At 49.2% G+C, this 26904-nt stretch overlaps 2 protein-coding genes across 3 annotated transcripts in view; both read left to right on the forward strand.

The window, feature by feature from the left end:
• The first annotated feature begins 5826 nt into the window (after positions 1 to 5826).
• On the forward strand, positions 5827 to 26012 carry LOC129394331 (nuclear pore complex-interacting protein family member A7-like). Its single transcript, XM_055100657.2, has 7 exons — positions 5827 to 6474; positions 9939 to 10067; positions 16405 to 16504; positions 16668 to 16812; positions 20904 to 20964; positions 21072 to 21107; positions 22468 to 26012. Exons 1-7 carry the CDS (start codon positions 6400 to 6402, stop codon positions 23545 to 23547), a joined length of 1626 nt encoding a protein of 541 aa, XP_054956632.2. The 5' UTR covers positions 5827 to 6399; the 3' UTR covers positions 23548 to 26012.
• Positions 14906 to 26904, forward strand: part of LOC117976336 (nuclear pore complex-interacting protein family member A5-like) — an 82472-nt gene continuing 70473 nt past the window's right edge. The window contains exon 1 of one of the 2 annotated variants that reach the window (XM_063598217.1): positions 14906 to 15038. In XM_063598217.1, the coding sequence (XP_063454287.1) occupies positions 14972 to 15038 (67 nt within the window). In that variant the 5' untranslated portion in view covers positions 14906 to 14971. The remainder of the gene's footprint in view (positions 15039 to 26904) is intronic. The other variant, XM_063598218.1, reaches the window with a different exon arrangement.

The raw sequence follows: 26904 nt of genomic DNA on the forward strand, positions 1-26904 counted from the left end.
ATATTTACTTTTATTTTTTTCATCTAGAATTTCTGATGAAGATCACTCTTTAAAATATGTATATGTGGCCGGGAGCGGTGGCTCACACCTATAATCCCAGCATTTTGGGAGGACGAGGTGGGCAGATCACGAGGTCAGGAGATTGAGACCCTCCTGGCTAATATGGTGAAACCCCGTCTCTACTAAAAGTACAAAAAATTAGCTGGGCGTGGCATCGTGCACCTGTAGTCCTAGCTACTCGGGAGGCTGAGGCAGAAGAATGGCGTGAACCTGGGAGGTGGAGCTTGCAGTGAGCCAAGATCGCGCCACTGCACTCCAGCCTGGGCGACAGAGCGAGACTCCGTCTCTCAAAAATAAATAAATAAATAAATAAATAAATAAATAAAATATGTGTATGTACGTATGTACACACACATACACCATTCAACCATTGGCTGGGCATGGTGGCTCACACCTTCCTGCACTTTGGGAAGCTGAGGCAGGAGGATATCCTGAGCCCAGGAGTTTGAGACCTGCCTGAGCATCATAGTGAGACCCCATCAGAACAAAAAAAATGGTTTAATTAAAATATATATAATTGAATTTTATTTTATATATTATATATATGTTTATATATATACCATATATATATATAATTCAAATAGTTGAATTTAGGCTGGTCAAGGTGGGTCACACGTGTAATCCCAGCACTTTGGGAGATTGAGGCAGGTGGATCACACCTCAGGTCAGGAGTTCGAGACCAGCCTGGCCAACACGATGAAACCCCATCTCTACTAAAAATACAAAAAGTAGCCGGGTGTGGTGGCAAGCGCCAGTAATCCCAGCTACTCAGGAGGCGAGTTTATGTTACTTTGTGTAAACATATGCTTTCATTCCTCTCAGTCAGAGATACCTAGGAATAAGATTGCTGGATCAATTTATCTTTACATTTTTATTAAACTTTCCAACTGCTTTCCAAAGTGGCAGGCCCCATTTTACTTTCCTACCGGCAATGTGGGAGAGTTTCTGTTTCTCCATATCCTCACCACTTATTATTCTCTTTTTGAGTATTAGTCATCCTAGTGGATATGAAGTAGTATCTCATTATGCATTGCTTTTCTTAAAGATATGGTCTCACTCCGTTGCCCAGGCTGGAGTACAGTGGCACAATCATAGCTCACAGTAGCCTCAAACTTCTGGGCTAAACCTATCCCCCAACCTCAGCCTCAGCCTCCTTAGTGGCTAGGACTAAAGGCACACACCACTGCGCCTGGCTAATTTTTTACCTTTTTTTTTTGAGATAGAGTTTAGCTTTTATTGCCCAGGCTGGAGTGCAACGGTACGATCTCGGCTCACCGCAACCTCCACCTCCCGGGTTCAAGCAATTCTCCTGCCTCAGCCTCCCAAGTAGCTGGGATTACAGGCATGTGCCACCATGCCTGGCTAATTTTGCATTTTTAGTAGAGACAGGGTTTCTACATGTTGGTCAGGCTGGTCTTGAACTCCCGACCTCAGGCGATCTGCCCGCTCTGGCCTCCCAAAGTGCTGGGATTACAGGTATAAGCCACCATGCCCAGCTCTCTGGGTTCTTTCCTTCCTTCCTTCCTTTCTTTCTTCTTTCATTCTTTCTTTTTTTCTTTTCTTTTTTTTTTTCCGTGGAAGCCACAGGAAGAAACAAATCATGAGGGGATGCTTTGACAAGCTACAAACACTGGAGTCATAATATACCTGTATTTAACTTGGTAAATCCAACCATGCATGTTTGAATGTGAGAGAGACAGAGAAAGAAAGAGACAGAAATGAGACAGAAAGAATAATGCTTTAAATAATGCAGGGGTTTCTGCCCTCCACTCTCTAAGAACATAGAACCCATGGGCTGAATAGAAGGAGGAGAGGGCACAGCTGTCCTTCCCTCAGCCTGTCTCAATCCAGGGCCTTCACATTCCCTATGCTCAGCATGACTCCAGCATTTTGTTTTTGTTTTTGTTTGTTTTTAAGACAGAGTCTCACTGTGTCACCCAGGCTGGATTGCATTGGCATGATTTCAGCTCAGTGAAGCATCCACCCCCCCGGGTTCAAGCGTTTCTCCTGCTTCAGCCTCCTGAGTAGCTAGGACTACAGGGACGTACCACCACACCTGGCTAATGTTTTTTGTATTTTTAGTAGAGATGGGGGTTTTACCTTCGTGGTCAGCCTGGTCTCAAATTCCTGGCCTCAAGTGATCCACCCACCCCAGCCTCCCAAAGTGCTGAGATTACAGGTGTGAGTTACTGCACCCTGCTTATTTATTTTTGAAACACGGTCTCACTATGTTGTCCAGGCTGGACTGCAGTGGTGCCATCAGAGCTCACTGTAGCCTCGAACTCCTGGCCTCAAGGGATGTCCCTGCCTCAGCCTTCCAAGTAGCTGGGACTACAAGCACACACTACCTCATTGGCTATTATATCTTTTTATATATTTATTTGTTTGTTTGTTTATTTTTTCAGACAGAGTTTTGCTTTTATTGCCCAGGCTGGAGTGCAATGGCGTGATCTCGGCCACCGCAACCTCTGCCTCCCGGGTTCAAGCGATTCTTCTGCCTCAGCCTCCCGAGTAGCTGGGATTACAGGCATGTGTCACCATGCCTGGCTAATTTTTTTTTTTTTTTTTTTGTATTTTTAGTAGAGATGGGGTTTCTCCATGTTGGTCAGGCTGGTCTTGAACTCCCGACCTCAGGTGATCCACCCACCTCAACCTTCCAAAGTGCTGGGATTACAGGCATGAGCCACCGCGCCCGGCTGGCTATTATAACCTTAACACATCTCCAAGGTTTCCTCATCTCCATTTTGAACAGAGAGGGCTTCAGCAGGTAACAGCATCTGGCCTAAATGTATTTTATTTCTTTTGTATATGTTTTGTTTTGTTTTCTGTTCCTGTTTTTGTTTTTGTTTTTTTTTCTTTTGACACGGAGTCTGTGTCATCTCGGCTTACTGCAAACTCCATCTCCCAGGTTCAAGCGATTCTCCTGCCTCAGCCTTCCAAGTAGCTGGGATTACAGGTGCGCACCACCACGCCCAGCTAATTTTTGTATTTTTAGTAGAGACAGGGTTTTGCCATGTTGGTCAGGCTGGTCTTAAACTCCTGACCTCAGGTGATTCACCCGCCTCGGCCTCCCAAAGTGCTGGGATTACAGGCGTGAGCTACCGCACTCTGCCTATAAAAAATTTAAGGCCAGGTGTGGTGGCTCATGACTGTAATCCGGGGACTTTGGGAGGTTGAGGTGGGCAGATCACATGAGGTCAGGAGTTTGAGACCAGCCTGGCAACATCGTGAAACCCCCGTCTCTACTAAAACTACAAAAATTAGCTGGGTGTGGTGGCACGCGCCTATAGTCCCAGCTACTTGGGACTTAAAGCAGGAGAATCTCTTGAACCTGGGAGGTGGAGGTTTCAGTGAGCCGAGACCGCAATAGTGCATTCCAACCTGGGCGACAGAGCAAGACTCCATCTCCAAAAAAAAAAAAAAAAAAAAAAAAAAATCCAGTTTATCATCTGTATCACAGGCAGTACTGGTGTTCTGCTGTTTTCTGGTAAAATCTTCACTTCATGTTTTAAAATTTGTGGTAATGTACCAAGTATCACAGCCAATTCGTTAATCTTCCTTTCTTATAAATTATACTATTAGTTTTGCCTCTTTTTTTTTTTTTTTGAGACAGAGTCTTGCTCTGTCACCCAGGCTGGAGTGCAGTGGCGCGATCTCGGCTCACTGCCAGCTCCACCTCCCAGGTTCACGCCATTCTCCTGCCTCGGCCTCCCAAGTAGCTGGGATTACAGGCGCCCACCACCACGGCCAGCTAATTTTTTGTATTTTTAGTAGAGACGGGGTTTCACCATGTTAACCAAGATGGTCTCGATCTCCTGACCTTGTGATCCACCTGTCTCGGCCTCCCAAAGTGCTGGGATTACAGACATGAGCCACCCTGCCTGCCTTTTTTTTTTTTATTTTAAGACAGAGTTTTGCTCTTGTTGCCCAGGCTGGAGTGCAATGGCGCAATCTCAGCTCACTGCAACCTCTGCCTCCCGGGTTCAAGAGATTGTCCTGCCTCAGCCTTCTGAGTAGCTGGGATTACAGGCATGTGCCACCATGCCTGGCTAATTTTTGTATTTTTAGTAGAGACGGGGTTTCACCATGTTGGTCAGGCTGGTCTCGAACTCCTAACCTCATGATCCGCCTGCCTCAGCCTCCCAAAGTGCTGGGATTACAGGTGTAAGCCACCATGCCCAGCCAAATCTAGGGCTGGAACATGGCTGCAGCATACAAATAGAATTGAATTCCATACTTTTGTTAACCCTGTTTTTTGTTCATTTGTAGTTGTTGCTGTTTTTGAGACAGAGTCTCGCTCTGTCACCTAGGCTGGAGTGCAGTGGTGCAATCTCGGCTCACTGCAGACTCTGCCTCCCGAGTTCAAACTATTCTCCTGCCTCAGCCTCCCAAGTAGGTGGGACTACAGGCGCCCACCACCACACCCGGCTAATTTTTGTATTTTATTAGAGACAGGGTTTCACCATATTGGCCAGGCTGGTCTGGAACTCCTGACCTTGTGATCCGCCCACCTCGGCCTCCCAAAGTGCTGGGATTACAGGCATGAGCCATCACACCCAGCCCCTGTTTTGTTTTTGTTTTGCTTGTTTCTTAGGGTTGTTTTTCTATTTATGGTAAAGGCATTGGCTTTCCATTTGTAGCATCAATAGAATATTTCCTGTTTACAATAACCGTATGTCATAGTAAATGGTAAAGGGATTTAAAGCAGTGGTTTTCAGCTGCCAGAGGCCTGAGAGAGTTTGGGCACACTCTGATCGGGCAGAAGGCCTGTGGGAAGTTTAGCTGAGGACAGGGCCAGGAAAGGTGATGGACAGTGGGGGTCTGTCCTGGTCACCAGGCCCCTGGGTCCTGCCCACCTGCTTGGAGCTCCCCACCCATCACACATGATGCTGCCAAGCCCTCTGGGTATTGTGAGCAAATACCTTAGGAGAGAAGCTGATGAACTTTGTTTCTTGAAATGCACAGATTCCTTGGACATCCCTGAGAGGTCAATCATGAAAGTCAACTTGGTTTTCTCCCCCTCATTTGGGTTCAGAATTTAAAGTCCACACACACGGGCAGTAAGATGATATAGATAAGGACATCATCACTCGGTTTCGGATGTTAAAATGTCTAGGTGGGTTAGGGGTGATTTGAGATCACACAACCTTGTGCCACAAAGAGGAATTCCCAGGCCGGAGGGAGACATTTTATTGCCATGTTATGATCTTATCATTGAGTTGAAAGGCAATCTTGTTTCATTTTGGATTCTTTCTTATGTTTATGTCTTATAAGAGCACTTTGAATTTCCAAGCAAATAATAATTTTGAATTAGCTTTTAATCATTGACTTCTAGCAGTTATATGATCAGAAACATGCTGTGTGATTTGATTGCTCTCAAATATATTGAGATTTGCTGGAACAAAATAAGTCAGGTTAATTTTTGTAAATATACCATGCATGCTTAAAATGAATGTATCTACATTTGTTCCTGAGATACAGGTTGATGGACGGATGGCTACATGAATGTGATGGAGATGGTTTACTATCGGGACCTTCCGCATCCTGCTGATGTTTTGTTGCTTAGGATATGAATGGCTGAGCGGAGGCTGTAAAACCTGGCACTCTGCTTGGGTATGAGGTTCTTCCTGCCATCCTGCCATCATTTGTTTTTTATGTTTTGTCGCCAAAAGTGACCTTGAGGAACCCTGGGAGCTCAGGAAGGAAGGAGCCCCCAGAAGCAGGGACAGGGAGCTGGTTGGGGAGGACCAGAAATCAGGTTTGTGAAGGTTCCAGAGAGGACCTGTCCTTGGGAGGAGAGTGGAAGACTGAGATGGGGGAGGGGTCATTGGAATGATGCGGGAGCTACTTGGCATTGTCCATTGTGAGGCACCACCGGGGTCATCAGGGATTGGTGGAGAGGGAGTATAAAGCCCCAGGGTTGCTAAGGGAGGGCCCAGACCGAAGAAGGTTTGGTGGATAGCAGAACGTTTGTCTCCCTCTGATTGCTCCTAAGCCTCACGCTCCCTTGCCCCGCGTGTCCTGTTGCTTCCCTGATCTTCTCCGTGACCTGTAGCTAAACCTTCCACCAGCGCTTGAGAACTTAATTTGAACCGGATCCTTTCCCAGACCCCTTTCTTCTTCTCCTCCTCCTCCTCCACCTCCTCCAGGTGCCCAACAGCCCCCTTCTCCTCCTTTCCCTTCCCTTACTTCCCCCCTTCCCCTCCCCTTCCCCTCCCCCTCCCCTCCCCCTCCCCAACTCAGATCCTGGCCCGGTCCCCGTCCCCTTCCCTCCCCCCTGCCCTAAGCCACCTCCACCTCTGTCCTGGCCGCCTCAGGGCGCCCTGAAAGGACCAGGACATGCGGGTGCGGTGGATGCTCTTTTGGCTCCTCTTTGGGCTCCTGCTGGAATTTATCAGCCATCAGTGCATCTCTGTGAGTAGACGCTGGACCCGTGGGGTTTCTTCCTTTTTACTGGGCTGTGTCACCCGGCATGAAATGACACAGCTCAGGCCTGTAATCCCAGCAGTTTAGGGGGCCGATGTGGGCAGATCACTTGAGTCCAGGAGTTGAAGACTAGCCAGGGCATCATAGCGAAACCCCATCTCTACAAAAAATTCCAAAAGAGATTAGTTGGGCCTGGTGGTGTGTACCTGTTATCCCAGTTACTGGAGAGGCTGAGGTGAGAGGATTGCTTGGGCCCAGGAGCTGGACGTTGCAGTGAGCCAAGATGGCCCCGCTGCACTCTTGTCTCTAACAAACAAAATGGACCAAAACAAAGTGAAATGTCATTTGATTTGTGTCATCTGGTTTGATGACTTTTTTTTTTTTTTTTTTTTTTTAGACAGAGTCTCACTCTGTCGCCCAGGCTGGAGTGCAGTGGCAAGATCTCGGCTCACTGCAACCTCCACTTCTGGGGTTCAAGCAATTGTCCTGCCTCAGCCTCCTGAGTAGCTCAGATTACAACGCCTGGCTAATTTTTGTATTTTTAGTAGAGACGGGGTTTCACCATGTTCGCCAGGATAGTCTCCATCTCTTGACCTCGTGATCCGCCTGCCTCAGCCTCCCAGTGCTGGGATTACAGGCGTGGGCCACCGCGCCTGGCCAAAATATATAACCTTAAGTGTAAGTTTACTAACTTTGGAAAGTACATACACCAGCATAAACCAACCCCCTTTCAAGATCTACATTATTTTATTTATTTATTTTTTTTTGAGACAGTTTCTCCCTTGTTGCCCAGGCTGGAGTGCAATGGGGCAATATCAGCTCGCCGCAACCTCTGCTTCCCAGGTTCGAGCGATTCTCCTGCCTCAGCCTCCCGAGTGGCTGGGATTACAGACATGTGCCACCACTCCCAGCTAATTTTGTATTTTTAGTAGAGATAGGGTTTCTCCATGTTGGTCAGGCTGGTTTTGAACTCCTGACCTCAGGTGATCCGCCCGCCTCGGCCTCCCAAAGCGTTGGGATTACAGGCGTGAACCACCGTGCCCAGCCAAGATCTACACTATTATGTCACCCCAGAAAGTGAACTCTCACTCTTCCCAGCCAGTTTCTTTCTTATCATAGGTTAGCTTGCTTATTCTGGAATTTCGCGTATACAGATGCATGCCATGCCATAGGTACTCTTTTGTGTCTGCTTTGTTCTGCTCAACACCATGTTTCTGAAATCATTACCATTGTTGTATGGTTCTCTAACTCCATCATTTCCATTTCAGACTCAGCATATGCTGAGTTCAACCTGTTGAAGGGCTATCTCTGTTTAATTCACCATCTTGAAAGAAACATTGAAAATTGAGATGTTTTCAAGAATATATAGTTAAATCCTGAGGAATCCATGTAGAAATGTTATCACAAGCTGTCTGAACTTACTCACGGGAAGTCTTCGTCTTCACTCACATAAGAGTCTAATGGAATTAATATCAACAATCTTAGAGAAATCCCACACTATTCATGCCATTTTCATGATCTCCACCTTGGTAATTTTTTTTTTTTTTTTGAGACAGAGTCTCGCTCTGTCACCCAGGCTGAAGTGCAGTGGTGCGATCTCGGCTCACTGCAACCTCTGCCTCCCGGGTTCAAGTGATTCTTCTGCCTCAGCCTCCCAAGTAGCTGGAACTATTGGCACATGCCACCATGCCATGCTAATTTTTTGTATTTTTAGTAGAGATGGGTTTCACCGTGTTAGCTAGGATGGTCTCAGTCTCCTGATCTCGTGGTCCACCCACCTTGGCTTCCCAAAGTGCTGGGATTGCAGGCGTGAGCCACCACGCCCGGCCCACCTTGTTAATTTTTAAGCACTAAAATTTGATACTTATTTGTGAATGAAGTAATCTCTTCATTGTGTTTGTTTTTTTTTTTTACTTATGCTGAGATTTAAATGACAAAGATTCATATAATCCAAGAGAGAAGTATTATTTAGAGGGATTCTTTTACCATGTGATATATAATAAATGCATCCAATGCTATACATCAATTTAAAAAACAAGTAAATAACTTTAAAGAAAAGATAACTACTGGCCAGGTGCAGTGGCTCACACCTGTATTCCCAGCACTTTGGGAGGCCGAGGCAGGTGGATCATGAGGTCAGGAGTTGCAGACCAGCCTGGCCAAGATGGTGAAACCCTGTTTCTACTAAAAATACAAAAATTAGCCGAGCGTGGTGGCAGGCGCCTGTAATCCCAGTTACTCAGTAGCTGAGGCAGGAGAATCGCTTGAACCCGGGAGGCGGAGGTTGCAGTGAGCTGAGATCATGCCACTGCAATCTAGCCTGGGTGACAGAGCAAAACTTTGTCTCAAAACAAAAAGAAAAGAAAAGATAAGATAATTACTTTATACTTAGCTTGTCTTAGCCATGAGTGACGGGCTGCATGTGGCCCAGGACAGTTTTGAATGCAGTTCAACACAAATTTGTAAACTTTCTTAAAACATTAGGAGATTTTGGCCAGGTACAGTGGCTCATGCCTGTAATCCCAGCACTCTGGGGGGCTGAGGCGGGCAGATTACCTGAGGTCAGGAGTTCGAGACCACCCTGACCAACATGGCAAAACCCCATCTCCACAAAAAATACAAAAATTTGCTGAGTGCACTGTCAGGCACCTGTACTCCCAGCTACTCAGGAGGCTGAGGCAGGAGAATCACTTGAACCTGAGAGGCAGAGGTTGCAGTGAGCCAAGAGCACACCACTGCACTCCAGCCTGGGTGACAGAGTGAGACCCCATCTCAAAACAACAAACAAAAACAAAAACAAAAAAATGGCCGGGCACGGTGGCTCACACCTGTAATCCCAGCACTTTGGGAGGCCGAGGCAGGCAGATCGCCTGTCAGGAGTTCAAGGCCAGACTGGCCAACATGGTGAAACCTCATCTCTACTAAAAATACAAAAATTAGTCGGGCATGGTGGCAGAGACCTGTAATCTCAGTTACTCGGGAGGCTGAGGGAGGAGAATGGCTTGAGCCCAGGAGCTGGCGGTTGCAGTGAGCCGAGATTGCACCACTGCACTCCAGCCTGGGCGACTGAGTGGAGCGGAACTCTGTCTCCAAAAAAACAGAGGTTTTTTTTAGATCATCAGCTATTGTTAGTGTTAGTGTATGTTATGTGTGGCTCAAGACAACTTTGCTTCTTTTAATATAGGCAGGGAAGTCAAAAGATTGGATATCCCTGCTTTATACCAAGAAAGACAACACCCCACATTTGCAATGCCTGAAAACACTACCAGCCATCTGAAAAACATGTGACTTCTAACTTCTGTTCTTTTTTGTAGCAGTGGAATCCCACAGTGATATCTGAGGGATGTGGTTACCTTTTGGAGGAGGTTGACGGTTTCTAAGGATGATTCTTTCTGAGTGAAATATTGTCGGTGTCATTGACCTTTTCATTATTTCAACTATTATTATTCCAGGTTATCAATACTCTGGCTGACCATCGTCATCGTGGGACTGACTTTGGTGGAAGTCCTTGGTTAGGTATCATTATTGAATTTCTGAGAAGTTATAAAGTTGTCATTACCCTCTGGACAGTTTACCTTTGGGTGAGTATACTAACTTTCTGTAGAGGTATACTTGTAATCACAAATAAGAATAAATTATATAAAACAATTCACATTTCTGGACTTCATTATGAATATGTGGTTTTACCCAAAAAATCAGGGAAATGATTTATTAGCATAAGAATTATGAAAATATCTGCCATTTACATTATGAAAATTAAATAGGTCAGTGTTTGTTTAATAGAATGTCAACAGAGCTTTTGGTCAAAAATAAGTTTTTTTAACCTTTGTGCTATTCGTCACAAATGGAGTATGAGGTTTCGTCACTTAAATAGGAAATTCTTTCTAAACTCTTCTGCTTTATAGTTCTATCATATGGGTGGAAGGAAAGCTTCCAGTCTCCTCTCTGAAGATTCACTGCAGAAATGAGCTGACAACAGACAGCTTAACAGGAGAAGAAAAACATAGAACAGGCATAAACATGGGAACCAGCTGAAAAATGAGACTGCTAGAAGGGCTGGATGGTTGATGCTTAAAGAGCACCCTCTTCTGAGGGGAGAGGGAGATAGATGGAGATGTAGGCCATTTAGAGGGGCAGCAAATGATTTTTAGGGGAAATGAAAGAGCCCAAGGAACAAACAATTGGCCTGAGACAAAGTTCCTCTGAGGTCATAGGGACGAGGTGACAAACTGCCGGAAGGTGAAGGGCAGAACTGCACTGCGTCTCATGATGCAGAGAAAGCCCCAGAGAATCTCTTAGAACTGCCCTCCAAGAGAATCAATGAAAAGTGTGTCTGGGCAGGGTAATTTTGAATGACATCATTCAAAGTGCATGTTCCCACTTGCAACTGGAGAGAGATCAGTATGTCAAAAGTCTGTACTTGGTAAGAATTTGGCTGCTAAGTTGTGCCATAATTTGTCTTTTGAGCCTTTTTTCCTTTGGGTAAGTTGAGCTCTACATTTTGTCTTGCCATTCATGACAGTAAAAAATGTGGTCATCTGGGGGCTGAACCTCCTTCTGAACAATGATCCAAGATAAAAGTACTAATACCACAACGCTTTTTTTTTTTTTTTTTTTTTTTTTTTTTTTTTTTTCTTTTTTTTTTTTAATTAATTTATTTATTTTTATTGATCATTCTTGGGTGTTTCTCACAGAGGGGGATTTGGCAGGGTCATAGGACAATAGTGGAGGGAGGGTCAGCAGATAAACAAGTGAACAAAGGTCTCTGGTTTTCCTATGCAGAGGACCCTGCGGCCTTCCGTAGTGTTTGTGTCCCTGGGTATTTGAGATTAGGGAGTGGTGATGACTCTTAACGAGCATGCTGCCTTCAAGCATCTGTATAACAAAGCACATCTTGCACCACCCTTAATCCATTTAACCCTGAGTGGACACAGCACATGTTTCAGAGAGCACAGAGTTGGGGGTAAGGTCACCGATCAACAGGATCACAAGGCAGAAGAATTTTTCCTAGTACAGAACAAAATGAAAAGTCTCCCGTGTCTACCTCCCTCTACACAGACACGGCAACCATCCGATCTCTCAATCCCTTCCCCGCCTTTCCCCCACTTCTATTCCACAAAACCGCCATTGTCATCATGGCCCATTCCCAATGAGCTGCCGGGTACACCTCCCAGACGGGGCGGTGGCCGGGCAGAGGGGCTCCTCACTTCCCAGTAGGGGCGGCCGGGCAGAGGCGCCCCTCATCTCCCGGACCGGGCGGCTGGCCGGGTGGGGGGCTGACCCCCCACCTCCCTCCCAGACGGGGCGGCTGGCCAGGCAGAGGGGCTCCTCACTTCCCAGTAGGGGCGGCCGGGCAGAGGCGCCCCTCACCTCCCGGACGGGGCGGCTGGCCGGGCGGGGGGCTGACCCCCCCACCTCCCTCCCGGATGGGGCGGCTGGCCTGGCGGGGGGCTGACCCCCCCACCTCCCTCCCAGACGGGGCGGCTGGCCGGGCAGAGGGGCTCCTCACTTCCCAGTAGGGGCGGCCGGGCAGAGGCGCCCCTCACCTCCCGGACGGGGCGGCCGGCCGGGCGGGGGGCTGACCCCCCCACCTCCCTCCTGGATGGGGCGGCTGGCTGGGCGGGGGGCTGACCCCCCCACCTCCCTCCCGGATGTGGCGGCTGGCCTGGTGGGGGGCTGACCCCCCCACCTCCTTCCCGGACCGGGCGGCTGGCCGGGCAGAGGGGCTCCTCACTTCCCAGTAGGGACGGCCGGGCAGAGGCGCCCCTCACCTCCCGGACGGGGCGGCTGGCCAGGCAGGGGGGCTGACCCCCCCACCTCCCTCCCGGACGGGGCGGCTGGCCGGGCAGAGGGGCTCCTCACTTCCCAGTAGGGGCGGCCAGGCAGAGGCGCCCCTCACCTCCCGGATGGGGCGGCTGGCCGGGCGGCGGGCTGACCCCCCCACCTCCCTCCCGGATGGGGCGGCTGGCCTGGCGGGGGGCTGACCCCCCCACCTCCTTCCCGGACCAGGCGGCTGGCCGGGCAGAGGGGCTCCTCACTTCCCAGTAGGGATGGCCGGGCAGAGGCGCCCCTCACCTCCCGGACGGGGCGGCTGGCCGGGCAGGGGGGCTGACCCCCCCACCTCCCTCCTGGACGGGGCGGCTGGCCGGGCAGAGGGGCTCCTCACTTCCCAGTAGGGGCGGCCGGGCAGAGGCGCCCCTCACCTCCCGGACGGGGCGGCTGGCCGGGCGGGGGGCTGACCCCCCCACCTCCCTCCCGGATGGGGTGGCTGGCCGGGCGGGGGGCTGAACCCCCCCACCTCCTTCCCGGACGGGGCGGCTGGCTGGGCAGAGGGGCTCCTCACTTCCCAGTAGGGGCGGCCAGGCAGAGGCGCCCCTCACCTCCCAGACGGGGCGGCTGGCCAGGCAGGGGGCTGACCCCCTCCACCTCCCTCCCAGACGGGGTGGCTGGCCAGGCGGGGGGCTGACCCCCCCACCTCCCTCCCGGACGGGGCGGCTGGCCGGGTGGGGGGCTGACCCCCCCACCTCCCTCCCGGACGGGGCTGCTGGCCGGGCGGGGGGCTGACCCCCCACCTCCCTCCCGGACGGGGCGGCTGGCCTGGTGGGGGCTGACCCCCACCTCCCTCCTGGATGGGGTGGCTGCCGGGCAGAGACGCTCCTCACTTCCCAGACGGGGTGGCTGCCGGGCGGAGGGGCTCCTCACTTCTCATATGGGGTGGTTGCCAGGCGGAGGGTCTCCTCACTTCTCAGACGGGGCGGCTGGGCAGAGACGCTCCTCACCTCCCAGACGGGGTCGCGGCCGGGTAGAGGCGCTCCTCATTTCCCAGACGGGGCGGCGGGGCAGAGGCGCTCCCCACATCTCAGACGATGGGCGGCTGGGCAGAGACGCTCCTCACTTCCTAGATGGGATGGTGGCCGGGAAGAGGCGCTCCTCACTTCCTAGATGGGATGGCGGCCGGGCAGAGACGCTCCTCACTTTCCAGACTGGGTAGGCAGGCAGAGGGGCTCCTCACGTCCCAGATGATGGGCGGCCAGGCAGAGACGCTCCTCACTTCCCAGACGGGGTGGCGGCCCGGCAGAGGCTGCAATCTCGGCACTTTGGGAGGCCAAGGCAGGCGGCATGCTTCGCCGGGTGGTCAGAGCTATTCGCCCATAGTCCGTAGCCCAGAGCCGCGGCTGCTCGGCTCTCCGTCCCGGGGGGCTGGGGCCGGGCTGGAGGCGTGCGAGCCTCTCATCGCCGCCTCCCAGCGCAGCCACCCGAGCCGCCGCCGCCGCCGCCACCTCCCTCCATGGCTGCGGTGCCGCCACCCCCCACAACGCTTTTTTATATTCAAGGGAAGAGGAAGTATGTTTCAGTTTTACCACCTAGATAATTACACGTCATTTGGCACTGCCTTTCAAGATATGTAGAAAACAGAAAATATATGAATTATGAAGATATCTAGGCATATTTAACATTCTCTGTGCCACTTAGTCCTGAACACAGAATTTTCGGTATAAATTGGAGGAAGCTTTTTTTTTTTTTTTTCCTTTCTCACCCCCAAGACGAGTCTCCCTCTGTTGCCCAGGCTGGAGTATAATGGTGTGACCTTGGCTCACTGCAACCTCCACCTCCTGGCTTCAAGTGATTCCCCTGCCTCAGCCTCTCAAGTAGCTGGGATTACAGGTGCCCACCACCATGCCCAGCTAATTTTTGTATTTTTAGTAGAGTCGGGGTTTTACCATGTTGGCCAGGCTAGTCTCAAAACCCGATCTCAAATGATCCACCCGCCTCAGCCTCCCAAAGTGCTGGGATTACCAGCGTGAGCCACCACGTGAGCCAGGGGAAGTTTTTAAATTTACCACTTTTTAACAATTCCATTTAGGAAAGTTCAGTTGAGCTGTTGGACTTGGACAACTTCGCACCTCTCATCTTTGTCCTTGTCATCTAGTCATCTATACCATTACCTCCTAAGCAGGGACATCATGGGTGCCATGAAGCATTCATGCGTGATGGCATTTCTTTGCTTCTCATTTCTTCATGTGTTTGACATTTCTCCTAGCTCCAAACTGGGCCAGCTACCTTTCCTATGAAATCTAGCAGTAGCTGTGGGATAGACGTGGTTGCTCTTTTCATCTTTTTAGATTACCCATTGCTTCTCTTGAAATCCTAGTACATGATTTTTTTTTATCCTATGTGCAGAAATCAGGAAAAAACAAATTCTACAAAGAATTTGAAAGATATTATTTCAGGCCAGGTGTGGTGGCTCATGCCTGTAATCCCAGCACTTTGGGAGGCTGAGGCAGATGGATCACTTGAGGTCAGGAGTTCAAGACCAGATGGGCCAACATGGTGAAACCCCATCTCTACTAAAAAGACAAAAATTAGGCAGGCATGGTAGCAGGCACCTGTAATCCCAGCTACTTGGGAGGCGGAGGCACAAGAATCGCTTGAATCTGGGAGGTGGAGGTTGCCGTGAGCCAAGGTAGCGCCACTGCACTTCAGCATGGTTGAGAGTGACACTCCGTCTCAAGAAAAAAGTCATTTCAATGACTACCTCAGGAGATTCATAGGTATCTGACCCACATCTGAGATGGGATTTGCATTGCATTTTAGCTACGATGAGAACAAATATTTAATATCTTCGAAGATTAAAAGCATACTGTGATAATATGGAAATCTTGGTGGGAATTCAGTCATTAGTGAGAATGTTTTGCGTTAAGTTCAAACCAGCCTCAACGAAACTGATGTGAGGGAAGGGAAAGTGAACTCTGAGTAGAGCAGGGACAGAAGGAAGATGCTCCAGTGCAGATCAGGAAGGAGCAGGGGGTGAAATGTTACAAATTCTAGAACTCAGAGAGCTGAAGGTAATTACTTCCTTTTCAAGTTGTGAAACATGTTAACCTGTGGTAAAATACTTATAAGATGATAATTACCATCTAACCGTGTTGAAGTGTACAGTTCCGTTGTGTGAAGTATATTCATGTCATTTTTTTTTTTTTTTTTTTTGAGACGGAGTCTCACTCTGTCACCAGGCTGGAGTGCAGTGGTGGGATCTTGGCTCACTGCAACCTCTGCCTCCTGAGTTCAAGCAGTTCTCTTGCCTCAGCCTCCCAAGTAGCTGGGACTACAGGCGTGCATCACCATGCTCAGCTAATTTTTGTATTTTTAGTAGAGACAGGGTTTCACCATGTTGCCCAGGATGGTCTCCATCTCTTGACCTTGTGATTCACCCGCCTCAGCCTCCCAAAGTGCTGGGATTACAGGCGTGAGCTACTGCACCTGGTCTTTTTTTTTTTTTTTTTTTTTTTTGAGACAGAGTTTCAATTTTGTTGCCCAGGTTGGAGTGCAATGGCACAATCTCAGCTCACCACAACCTTTTCCTGCTGGGTTCAAGTGATTCTCCTGCCTCAGCCTCCTGACTAGCTGGGATTACAGGCATGCACCACCATGCCTGGCTAATTTTGTATTTTTAGCAGAGACAGCGTTTCTGCATGTTGGTGAGGCTGGTCTCAAACTCCCGACCTCAGGTGATCCGCCTGCCTCGGCCTCCCAAAGTGCTGGGATTACAGGAGTGAGCCACCGTGCCAGCCTCATGTCATTCTTGTGTGTGTGTGTGTGTGTGTGTGTGTGTGTGACAGAGTCTCATTCTGTCGCTCAGGCTGGAGTGCAGTGGTGTGATCTCGGCTCACTGCAACCTCTGCCTCCCAGCTTCAAATGGTTCTCTGCCTCAGCCTCCCGAGTAGCTCGGATTACAGGTGCCCGCTGCCATGCCTGGCTAATTTTTGTATTTTTAGTAGAGACGGGGTTTCACCATCTTGGCCAGGCTGGTCTTGAACTCCTGACCCCGTGATCCACCTGCCTCGGCCTCCCAAAGTACTGGGATTATACGCATGAGCCACCGTGCCCAGCCATCATTCTTATATTATTATTTCCTAGGTGTCTTTCCTGAAGACTATCTTCCAGTCTGAAAATGGACATGATGGATCCACAGATGTACAGCAGAGAGCCAGGAGGTCCAACCGCCGTAGACAGGAAGGTATGGCTCTGTTGGAGTCCCCATAGTGTGGAAATGAGTTTGCCCTGGAAAGGGAAAGAACAGCTTCTTGCCCTCAGGTTTCTCACCTTCTCCTCTCCTCACTCTCACCAAGGGCTGAGGTCCATTTGTATGCACACAAAGAAAAGAGTTTCTTCCTTTCCAGGAAATAAAATTGGCCGGAAAGACGTCATTACTCTACGGAGACATGTGAAAACCAAAGTTCGAGCTAAGATCCATAAGATGAAGGTGACAACAAAAGTCAACCATCATGACAAAATCAATGGAAAGAGGAAGACCGCCAAAAAACAGTAAGATGTGCCTTGACACAAATACTGTTGTGCGAACCATGTGCCAATCAAAGTAGACAACTGTAAAGTCCTTGAGAATATTTTCTACAATATTTGTGGCAAATTCAGTGGGCTCAAAATTGACTTTGTCCTTTCTGCTTCATTAGTTTAAGCTGTATAATTCCTTTCCCTTCCTACATTCTTGTTTGTCATTTTTTCGGGGGAAGAGGAGTTGCTAGTACTGGCATTGGTTTTCCTTTCTCTCTCTCTCTTTTTTTTTTTTTTCCGGAGATGGAGCTTTGCTGTTGTTGCCCAGGCTGTAGTGCAATGGCACAATCTCAGCTCACTGCCTTTTGGGTTCAAGCGATTCTCCTGCCTCAGCCTCCCAAGTAGCTGGGATTACAGGTGCCCACCACCACGCCCAGCTAATTTTTGTATTTTTACTAGAGATGGGGTTTCACCATGTTGTCCAGGCTGGTCTCGAACTTCTGACCTCAGGTAATCCACCTGCCCCAGCCTCCCAAAGTGCTGGGATTAGAGGCGTGAGCCACCACAGCCAGCCTTTTTTTTTTTTTTTTTAATATTGAGATAGAGTCTCGCTCTGTCACCCAGGCTGGAGTGCTATGGTGCAATCTTGGCTCACTGCAACCTCTGCCTCCCAGTTTGAAGCAATTCTGCCTCAGCTTCCCGAGTAGCTTGGATTACAGGTGTGTGCCACCACATTTGGCCAATTTTTTTTTTTTTTTTTTTTGAGACAGAGTCTCACTCTGTCACCCAGGCTAGAGTGCAGTGGCATGATCTTGGCTCGCTGCAACCTCCACCTCCCAGGTTCAAGCGATTCTTATCCCTCAGCCTCTTGAGTAGCTGGGACTACAGGCATATGCCACCATGCCCGGATAATTTTTGTATTTTTAGTAGAGGCGGGGTTTCACCATATTGGCCAAGCTGGTCTAGAACTCCTGACATCATGATCCGCACACCTCGGCCTCCCAATGTGCTGGGATTACAGGCATGAGCCACCGTGCCCAGCCCAATTTTTGTAATTTTAGTAGAGACAGGGGTTCACCATGTTGGCCAGGCTAGTCTTGAACTCCTGACCTCAGGTGATCTGCCTACCTCAGCCTCCCAGTGTGAGCCACCACACCCAGCCTGGATTGTTGAATTCAATGCTTGGGTCACCTCCAGATTCATTTTCACAGTCTTTCATGTTTTGGTCATATTACATTGTATTTTGCTGCCATATGACTGATCTTTTTTTGTTAAACGTGAGATACTTGTTAAAAAATATTTAGCAATGAATTGAGGCCTAGTAGCATGTTATCTTGCTGCAGAAGAGATGGGAGTCTACTTCTGGGGGATGGTCAGGGGTCCTCCATACAGGCTGCAATTGAGGTCGTCGGTGCAGGCTCAGTCCCTACAAAGGCCAGGGTATTTCCTGTCCACCTCTATTCTGATGCATGACTCTTCTGGGTCTCAACCAGAGCCAGTGGACTTCAGTATGGGTCGCTTTCATTGGCAGACCCTCAATCCACTTGTTTTCCATCTAATCCCACGCATGTGTGCAAAAGCTGCTGTGCTTCTTTGCATCTCAGTAGTTCCTTCTGGAATTCAGCAATGAAACTCAGGGAAATGGGTTCCAAATGCGAGGCTGACTTTCGTCCTGGGTTTCCTTCTTCTCCATCTTCACCTCATGTCTGTTTACTGCCATGTTAGCAATTTGATGTATTCAATCATGGGTTTTATATTCTGTTTGGTGTCCCCCATTGTTCTCATCGGAGATCAGAAGCCTCAGACGCACTTATGTCAACTCAAGAGTAGAATGCTTCCTTAGCTTCCCTCCAGAGTCAGGTTTTGTGTTTCTAGTTCCCAAGTGCACAGCAGGAGTAGTGATGTCCTCACTGGCTTCTCATTTGCATTAAACTGTGAGCTTCTTTAGCGTGGGGACAGGACCCTGCTCCCATTGCATTCTCAGCACCTCACCACACACTCCTTGTTTGAGGCCACTCCAGACAGCATGTGCTGAAGGATGCCCTGTGGTCAGAAACAAGTTCATTAACTTTCTCTTTGAAGTGTTTTCGTCCCTGTTTCCTAGCGTTCTGGGAATTTTACACATCCTTCCTATAAAACCAAGTATCAGATGAGATCCTTAGGATCAGGACCATGAATCAAGTGGTGTGAGGGCAACACAGCAAACTTACCCTTTTTAGGCCGTTTCCTTTTTCGGCCCTCAATCTCTGTGAACTGAACCTTGTTAAAGTCAGTCAACACCAGGGTGGATGGTTTGCCGTTGTCACGTATTTTCAGGACATAACACCCTGACTTAGGAGCCATTCCGATCATTTGTAATTCAATAGATGTGCCCAGCATTCAGATTGCCTTTTCTCTCAACCAGGATCTTTAAAGTCGATGACAAGAGTTCCAGTCCTGAATGATGGCAAAGTGCAGTAGTGAACTGCGGGGTTAATGACACCATATTCTGGAAGGATCTCTCTATGGCTGATGGTCTCAGTTCCGGCATCAGCCTCTGACTGAGAATCAGGTCTCACACAGGAGGAGTCAGATGAGGAGCAATCCTCTGCTTCCGATGGAGTTAGTTGTGATGAATTGGTGAGGTCTGGTTTTTCACACTGAACTAAAATGAGCTTTCGCTGTGTCAAGCACAAGACTGACCCCAGAAACACACATAGTGCACCTCATAGAAGCTTTTAATAGTCTTTATATTTACTAAAGAATAGGACTAACTATGGAACTATGGAGATGAGCTGGAAATGACAGGTGACTTGCCAGCAGGCCAGAGTGTGACTTTTTTTTTGTCCCTCAATGGGAGGTGTCAATTCTCCCTTCGGTTGTGAGAATCAGTTGGTTCATTTGTGGAAAGGTTGCAGGGGGGATCTTTGAATCACAGCCTTCAGATGCCAGAAGGGCAGAGGGAATCCCACACGGGCTGGTGGATCATGTGTGTGCATTTCTCTCCCTTCTAATCTGAGGAAACTAAGCATGAAAGAATGTGAGCATGCAGAAAAGGAGAGGTAGTTATCAGAGGCAGAGGAAAATGGGAAATTGGCTATGAAAGAAATACACACCTACAAGTGAGTTCAGAAACTGAACCCCACCCTCCTGGGAAATGCCCATTGGAGTGTTGTTTTTAACCTTTGTACAATGTTTAGACCCAGTAAATGCAGAAATAGAAACAAATGGTCAGAAGACATATCGTGAGAGAGAGAGAGAGTTCACAAAACAGAAAACAAAGTACCTTAATATTTACCAGTGACCAAAAGATGTGAAGTAGCAAAACGTCTCCTGACCCCATTGCCAGCTAGACTGTGTGGAAACTCGGTTCATACCAGCCATTCTAGGGGTGGGGTGAGTTGTTGTCATCCTTAGGAAAGTGTGTTGTTGTAGGATCAACCACATCCTTCAAAAGGACTATGCCTGTTTATAAGCCCAGCTGTTTCTGCCCTGTGAAACACGGTAAGGATATTAATACAAAGAGAATACAGCTTTATGATAAAAGATGCTCAATGAAGGATGAATTAGGGATATACTGAGAATGGGGAAGGAAACTATCATCTCAGAAGTCAGCAGGCAGTAAGCAAGAGGAGGAATCAATATAGCAACAGTTTGGATCAGACTGTACAGTTTTTTTGTTTTTGTTTCTGTTTTTGTTTTTGTTTTTCTGAGATGGAGTCTCGCTGTGTCACCCAGGCTGGAGTGCAATGACGTGATCTTGGCTCACTGCAACCTCCGCCTCCCAGGTTCAAGTGATTCCCCTGCCTCAGCCTCCCGAGTAGCTGGGATTACAGGTGCCTGCCACCACGCCTGGCTAATTTTTTGTATTTTTAGTAGAGAAGGGGTTTCACCATATTAGCCACAATGGTCTCAATCTCCTGACCTCATGATCCATCCGCCTCGCCCTCCCAGAGTGCTGGGATTACAGGCGTCAGCCACCGTGACCGGCTCAGACGGTACTCTTATAGCCATCTGAAATACGTTTTCTAGGTATAGATAGATTGTGTAAGGGTACAGTTGTGAGGATAACAGAAATATGGCAGATTATTTAAAATCATCCTGAAAGTGGTGCTTTATCTGATGAAAGTGATTGTAATCCATAGGAAAATGTTTCAACGTGCGCAAGCGTTGCGGCAGCGGGCAGAGGACTACCACAAATGCAAAGTAAGGAGCTTCCTCCCCGCAGTTGCAGGATAGTTCAGTGCTGATGCAGATGATGCCACGGCCCTTAGACTCTCAACATTCAATTTCTCATGTGTTGGCTTTTTCAGATCCCCCCTTCTGCAAGAAAGCCTCTTTGCAACTGGGTAAGTTTGCTTGTTTTCCTTGCTTTTGGACATAGTCTGCCAGGTCAGGACATGGATACATTTTTCTCCCTACAGCTCTGTGCTCAAGCCCTGCAGAGGGAGATGGCAGAGAGAAAGGCTGCCTACAAGCATCACAGTCCCATCCCTGTTGGTAACCATGTTGTGCAAAAACACTTTCATCCCCACCCAGTGGGGCCCCTGATCTAATATTCTAAGTGTCAGAGGTCCCGTATTTGTAACAGCAAATGGGCCCTGACTGTAAATTAGTGAAGAGTGAATGTAACTTATTACCCACAGGGACAATTCCAAATGAAGGCCTTAAATGATGCTCAGCTAAGCTGGTTCTTGTGTGGCCTCTGTACCTTCAAAAGCTGCCGAGTCCTATGATTACACGTGATGGGACTTGTACACTTGAAGTGAAACACAGTTTTAAAACTTGCTTTGTTTAGAATTCCCACCTCATTTTTCCATGGACAAAAGTATTCTTCATGTCTTAGTGCACTTACAATTTGGTATTACCTGGGAGTGAAAAGAAATATTATAGCCATGCCTAACTGACTTCTTGAGATAAGATTGTTCTGTCAGAAAACCCTCTCCCAGTCCCCCTGCAGCTCTTCAGGAATCCACATCTCTCCAGAGCTCTTTGTTCTCATGGGTGGCACCTCCAGAGTGAAGAAGATCCTTTGTCAAGAAGGGAAACAGAGGGGAAATGAGAGGGTCCTGCAGGCAGAGCTGGAATCAACTTCCACTCTGCCTCTTGCAAGCTGTGTGACCCTGGGCACAATTTCTCCTTCCTCTAGAAACCTCTGTTTTCTTAGATTTGGAGCAGGGTGGTCACACTGACCTTGCAGAGTTCTGAGAATCAGAGACAGAACATAAAAGGCCTGGAAAACATTCTCCAAAAAGAAGCTGCAACATGTGTGGACAATGGGCTTTTCATGCCTCTCTTACTGTCTCTTACTGTCTGTTGACCTGGTGCAAGAAACATGCTCTGGTGATGGCTGTGAGGGAGGAATGAGGATAGACATAGACACTCCTGTGTCTCAAACATGCTTCTTTATTACTCTGTTATGACTCTGTCTTCCCTGGGGCAGGACCCCAGCCTGCCTACATTTGCAGACAGACACAGTGGCATGTGGAGACAACAGTGTGTCCCAATGACTTTTCTTTACCCCCCAGCTGTCGGCAGTACTCAGTGGAAGGGTGATATTATGACACTGATACTGCTATTTTGAAACCTGGAGGATGGAAAGGTGCAAAAATCTATCACCAGCAACAGAAGGTGCAGACTGTGTTGGTGGCGGTAATTTTGTCCATCAAATGGATATGTGTGAAAGCATTCCCTCCTTTGTCCCCACAGGTCAGAATGGCGGCAGCGGAGCATCGTCATTCTTCAGGATTGCCCCACTGGCCCTACCTCACAGCTGAAACTTTAAAAAACAGGATGGGCCACCAGCCACCTCCTCCAACTCAACAACGTTCTATAATGGATAACTCCCTGAGCCTCAAGACACCTCCCGAGTGTCCGCTCCATCCCCTTCCACCCTCAGCGGATGATAATCTCAAGACGCCTCCCGAGTGTCTCCTCACTCCTCTTCCACCCTCAGCTCCACCCTCAGCTCCACCCTCAGCGGATGATAATCTCAAGACACCTCCCGAGTGTCTGACCACTCCCCTTCCACCCTCACCTCCACCCTCAGCTCCACCCTCAGCTCCACCCTCAGCTCCACCCTCAGCGGATGATAATCTCAAGACACCTGCCAAGTGTGTGCTGTATCCCCTTCCACCCTCAGCGGATGATAATCTCAAGACACCTCCCGAGTGTCTGACCACTCCACTTCCACCCTCACCTCCACCCTCAGCTCCACGCTCACCTCCACCCTCACCTCCACCCTCACCTCCACCCTCAGCTCCACCCTCACCTCCACCCTCAGCTCCACCCTCACCTCCACCCTCAGCTCCACCCTCACCTCCACCCTCAGCTCCACCCTCAGCTCCACCCTCACCTCCACCCTCAGCTCCACCCTCACCTCCACCCTCACCTCCACCCTCACCTCCACCCTCACCTCCACCCTCAGCTCCACCCTCACCTCCACCCTCAGCTCCACCCTCACCTCCACCCTCAGCGGATGATAATCTCAAGACACCTCCCTTAGCTACTCAGGAGGCTGAGGCAGAAAAACCACCCAAACCCAAGAGGCCGAGGGCCGCTGATGTGGAAACATCATCACCGGAACCCAAGAGGCGGAGGGTCGGTGACGTGGAACCATCATCACGCAAACCCAAGAGGCAGAGGGCCGATGACGTGGACCCATCATCACGCAAACCCAAGAGGCGGAGGGCCGATGACGTGGACCCATCATCATCCAAACCCAAGAGGCGGAGGGCTGATGACGTGGAACCATCATCACGCAAACCCAAGAGGCGGAGGTTGAGTTAGCTGAGAACAGGCCATTGCACTCAAGCCTGAGCAATAAGAATAAAATTGAGTAGAACAAAATAAAAAAATCAAAAAACAAAACAAAACCCACACTCCAAAAACAAACTAACAAAGAATAAATAAATAATATAAAAATAAAATAAATACTGCAGTCCTTATGTTATTGCTTTGTTTCGATATCTGGTATGATTGCCTGAGGGACCTGAGGTTTTTAATCATGGGGTTTTTTTTAATCTTTAGAAGTGGTTGGTTATGTAAAATATTATTATTATTATTTTTTGAGACTGGATTTTGCTGTGTCACCCAGGCTGGAGTGCAGTGGCTTGATCACAGCTCACTGCAGCCTCAACCTCCTAGGCTTCAAGCAATCCTCCTGCCTCAGCCTCCCAAGTAGCTGGGATCACAGATGTGTGCCACCACGCCTGGCCAATGTTAAAAAATCCTTTAACTTTTTTGTGGAGATGCACTCCTGGACTCAAGCGATCCTCCTACTTGTCCCGACCACCAGCCCCTTTCTGATAAACATTTACACTGTTTATTATCTGATGCCATTTCTATCTTCTTCCTTGTCGTCCAGACATCAAAGAATTCGGTTTCTTCGGGGTTTTCTTTTTCAAGTGCTCAGTGTTAAAGATCACTCACATTAGGGCCAGACACCACGGCTCATGCCTGTAATCCCAGCACTTTGGGAGGCCGAGGCGGGCAGAGCACTTGAGGTGGGGAGTTTGAGACCAGCCCGGCCAACTTGGTGAAACCCCACCTCTACTGAAAAAAATACAAAAATTAGCTGGGCGTGATGGTGCATGCCTGTAGTCCTAGCCACTTGGGAGGCTGAGGCATGAGAATCGCTTGAACCCAGGAGGCAGAGGTTGTAGTGAGCCAAGATCACATCAGCACACTCTAGCCTGGGTGACAGAGCGAGACTCTGACTCAAAAAATAAATAAAATAAATATCACTTACATTAGATATACCCAAGGGGTGGTCTATAGAGACTTGGAAGCAGTGGTTATTGCAACAGGGGCACGGAAGTCATCTGGCTATGCCAGGGTGCCCAGGGGATACTCGGGGTGGGTGGCATGGTGCTGCTGGGGACTCACCGCACAGGACGCTCTGATTGACGCACTGCCAGGAGTAGCGCTCTGTCTTGGGGCTGCAGCCGGCCTCCTCAGCTCGAGTGTAACAACAGTCGTGGCCATGGCAGCACCTGCGGATGTCACATGGGCAGGACAGCAGGTGGGTGAAGCTCTCTCCTGGCCCTCCTCTTGCCAGGACCATGGGTGACTGAAGACCCCCAGGGAGGCACAGCATCCTCTTATCTAAGTTTTTTTTTTTTTTTTTTTTTTTTTAAGAGACAGGGTCTTTCTCTGTCACCCAGGCTGGACTGCAGAGGCACAATCATAGCTCACGGCAGCCTTGAACTCCTGGGCTCAAGCGATCCTCCCACTTCAGTGTCCCAAGTAGCTGAGACTACAGGCACACGCCAGCACGCCCGGCTGGTTCTTTAATTTGTATTTCCTTTGAGACAGCGTATCTCTCTGTTGCTCAGGCTGGAGTGCAATGGCTCAATCAGCTCACTTTAGCGTTGAACTCCCGGGCTCAAGTGATACTGCCACCTCAACCTCCCAAGTCTGCTACTACAGGAACACAAACTCCTTTCAAATGCTGGGATTACAGGTGGGAGCTACTGTACACCTGGCCTTATCTAAGCTGTTTCCCTGAAAATCCCCGACTTGGGTAATGATTCCATTGGCCCCACCATGCCCTGTCCTGCCTTCCTGGCTGTGCCCAAGCTTGGTCCCTGCCTGCCTGCCTGCCTCCCTCTCTGGGTCTCGAGCTCCTGTGACACATGACTCCTCTCTCTTCCTGGAGTGATCCAAGCCCTGCCACTTCCTGACTTTGCCCACACTGTACCCTCTGCCTGGGGCAACTTCATGTTTGCCCATTGACCCTTAGGCCTCAGCCTAGGCACAAGCCCCTGCCTCCGGAGGTCATCCAGGCCTCACCAGGCTACACCCTCTCGTAAAATTGGATTCCCTCCCTTCAGGGCAGGTTTATAATGAAATCCTCCTCAGAGGCCAGGTGCGGTGACACCCATCTGTAATCCCAGCACTTTGGGAGGCTGAGGTGGGAGGATCACTTGAGGCCAGGGGGTCGAGACCAGCCTGGGCAACATAAGAGAGACTCTTGTCTCTATAACAAATTTAAAAATTAGCTCACCAGGCCAGGCTCAGTGGCTCATGCCTATAATCCCAACACTTTGAGAGGCCAAGGCAGGTGGATCACGAGGTCAGGAGTTCGAGAGCAGCCTGACCAACATGGCAAAACCCTGTCTCTACTACAAATACAAGATTAGCCAGGCATGGTGGCACGCACCTCTAATCCCAGCTACTCGGGAGGCTGAGGCAGGAGAATCGCTTGAACCCAGGAGGTGGAGGTTGCGGTGAGCCAAGATCACGCCATTGCAGTCCAGCCTGAGCAACAGAGCAAGACTCTGTCTCGAGACAGTAAAAACACACAAAAAATTAACTCGCTATGATGGCACATGCCTATAGTCCTAGCTACTTGGGAGGCTGAGGTGGGAGGATCACTTGAGGCCAGGGGGTCGAGACCAGCCTGGGCAACATAAGGAGACTCTTGTCTCTCTTGTCTCTATTACAAATATAAAAATTGGCTCACCAGACCAGGCTCAGTGGTTCATGCCTGTAATCCCAACACTTTGAGAGGCCGAGGCAGGCAGATCACCTGAGGTCAGGAGTTCGAGAGCAGCCTGGTTAACATGGTGAAACCCTATCTCTACTAAAAGTACAAAAATGAGCCGGGCTTGGTGGCGTGCACCTGTAATGCCAGCTACTCAGGAGGCTGAGACTTGAACCCGGGAGGTGGAGGTTGCAGTGAGCTGAGATTGTGCCACTGCACTCCAGCCTGGGCGACAGAGTGAGACGCCATCTCAAAAGAAAAAAGATTGTTTTATTTCTCATTTATTTATTTAAATAAAAAAATTGTTTATTTAAAACATGAAAGAAGGTGTTGAGGCATTGGCAATTGGCAATCGGCCAGGCGCAATGGCTCACGCCTGTAATCCCAGTACTTTGGGAAGCTAGGGTGGGCGGATGGCTTGACCTAGGAGTTAGAGATCAGCGAACATGGCAAAATCCCATCTCTACAAAAAATACAAAAAAACTAGCCAGGTGTGGTAGCTCGTGCCTGTAATCCCAGCTACTCAGGGGGCTGAAGTGGGAGGATTGCTTGAGCTTAGGAGGTGGAGGTTGCAGTGAGTCAAGTTCATGCCACTGCACTGCAGCCTGCATGACCGAGCAGGACCCTGTTTCAGAAAAAGAAAAAAAAAAAAGGCAATC

The sequence above is a fragment of the Pan paniscus genome, chromosome 18 (assembly GCF_029289425.2).
Source record: "Pan paniscus chromosome 18, NHGRI_mPanPan1-v2.0_pri, whole genome shotgun sequence".
In the NCBI taxonomy this organism is placed as follows: domain Eukaryota; kingdom Metazoa; phylum Chordata; class Mammalia; order Primates; family Hominidae; genus Pan; species Pan paniscus.

Coding starts and splice junctions, on each gene's coding strand:
- LOC129394331 (XM_055100657.2), top strand. CDS start 6,400: ATGCGGGTGCGGTGGATGCTCTTTTGGCTCCTCTTTGGGCTCCTGCTG. Junction 16,505..16,667: donor CAACCGCCGTAGACAGGAAG/GTATGGCTCTGT, acceptor CTTCCTTTCCAG/GAAATAAAATTGGCCGGAAA. Junction 20,965..21,071: donor AGGACTACCACAAATGCAAA/GTAAGGAGCTTC, acceptor TGGCTTTTTCAG/ATCCCCCCTTCTGCAAGAAA.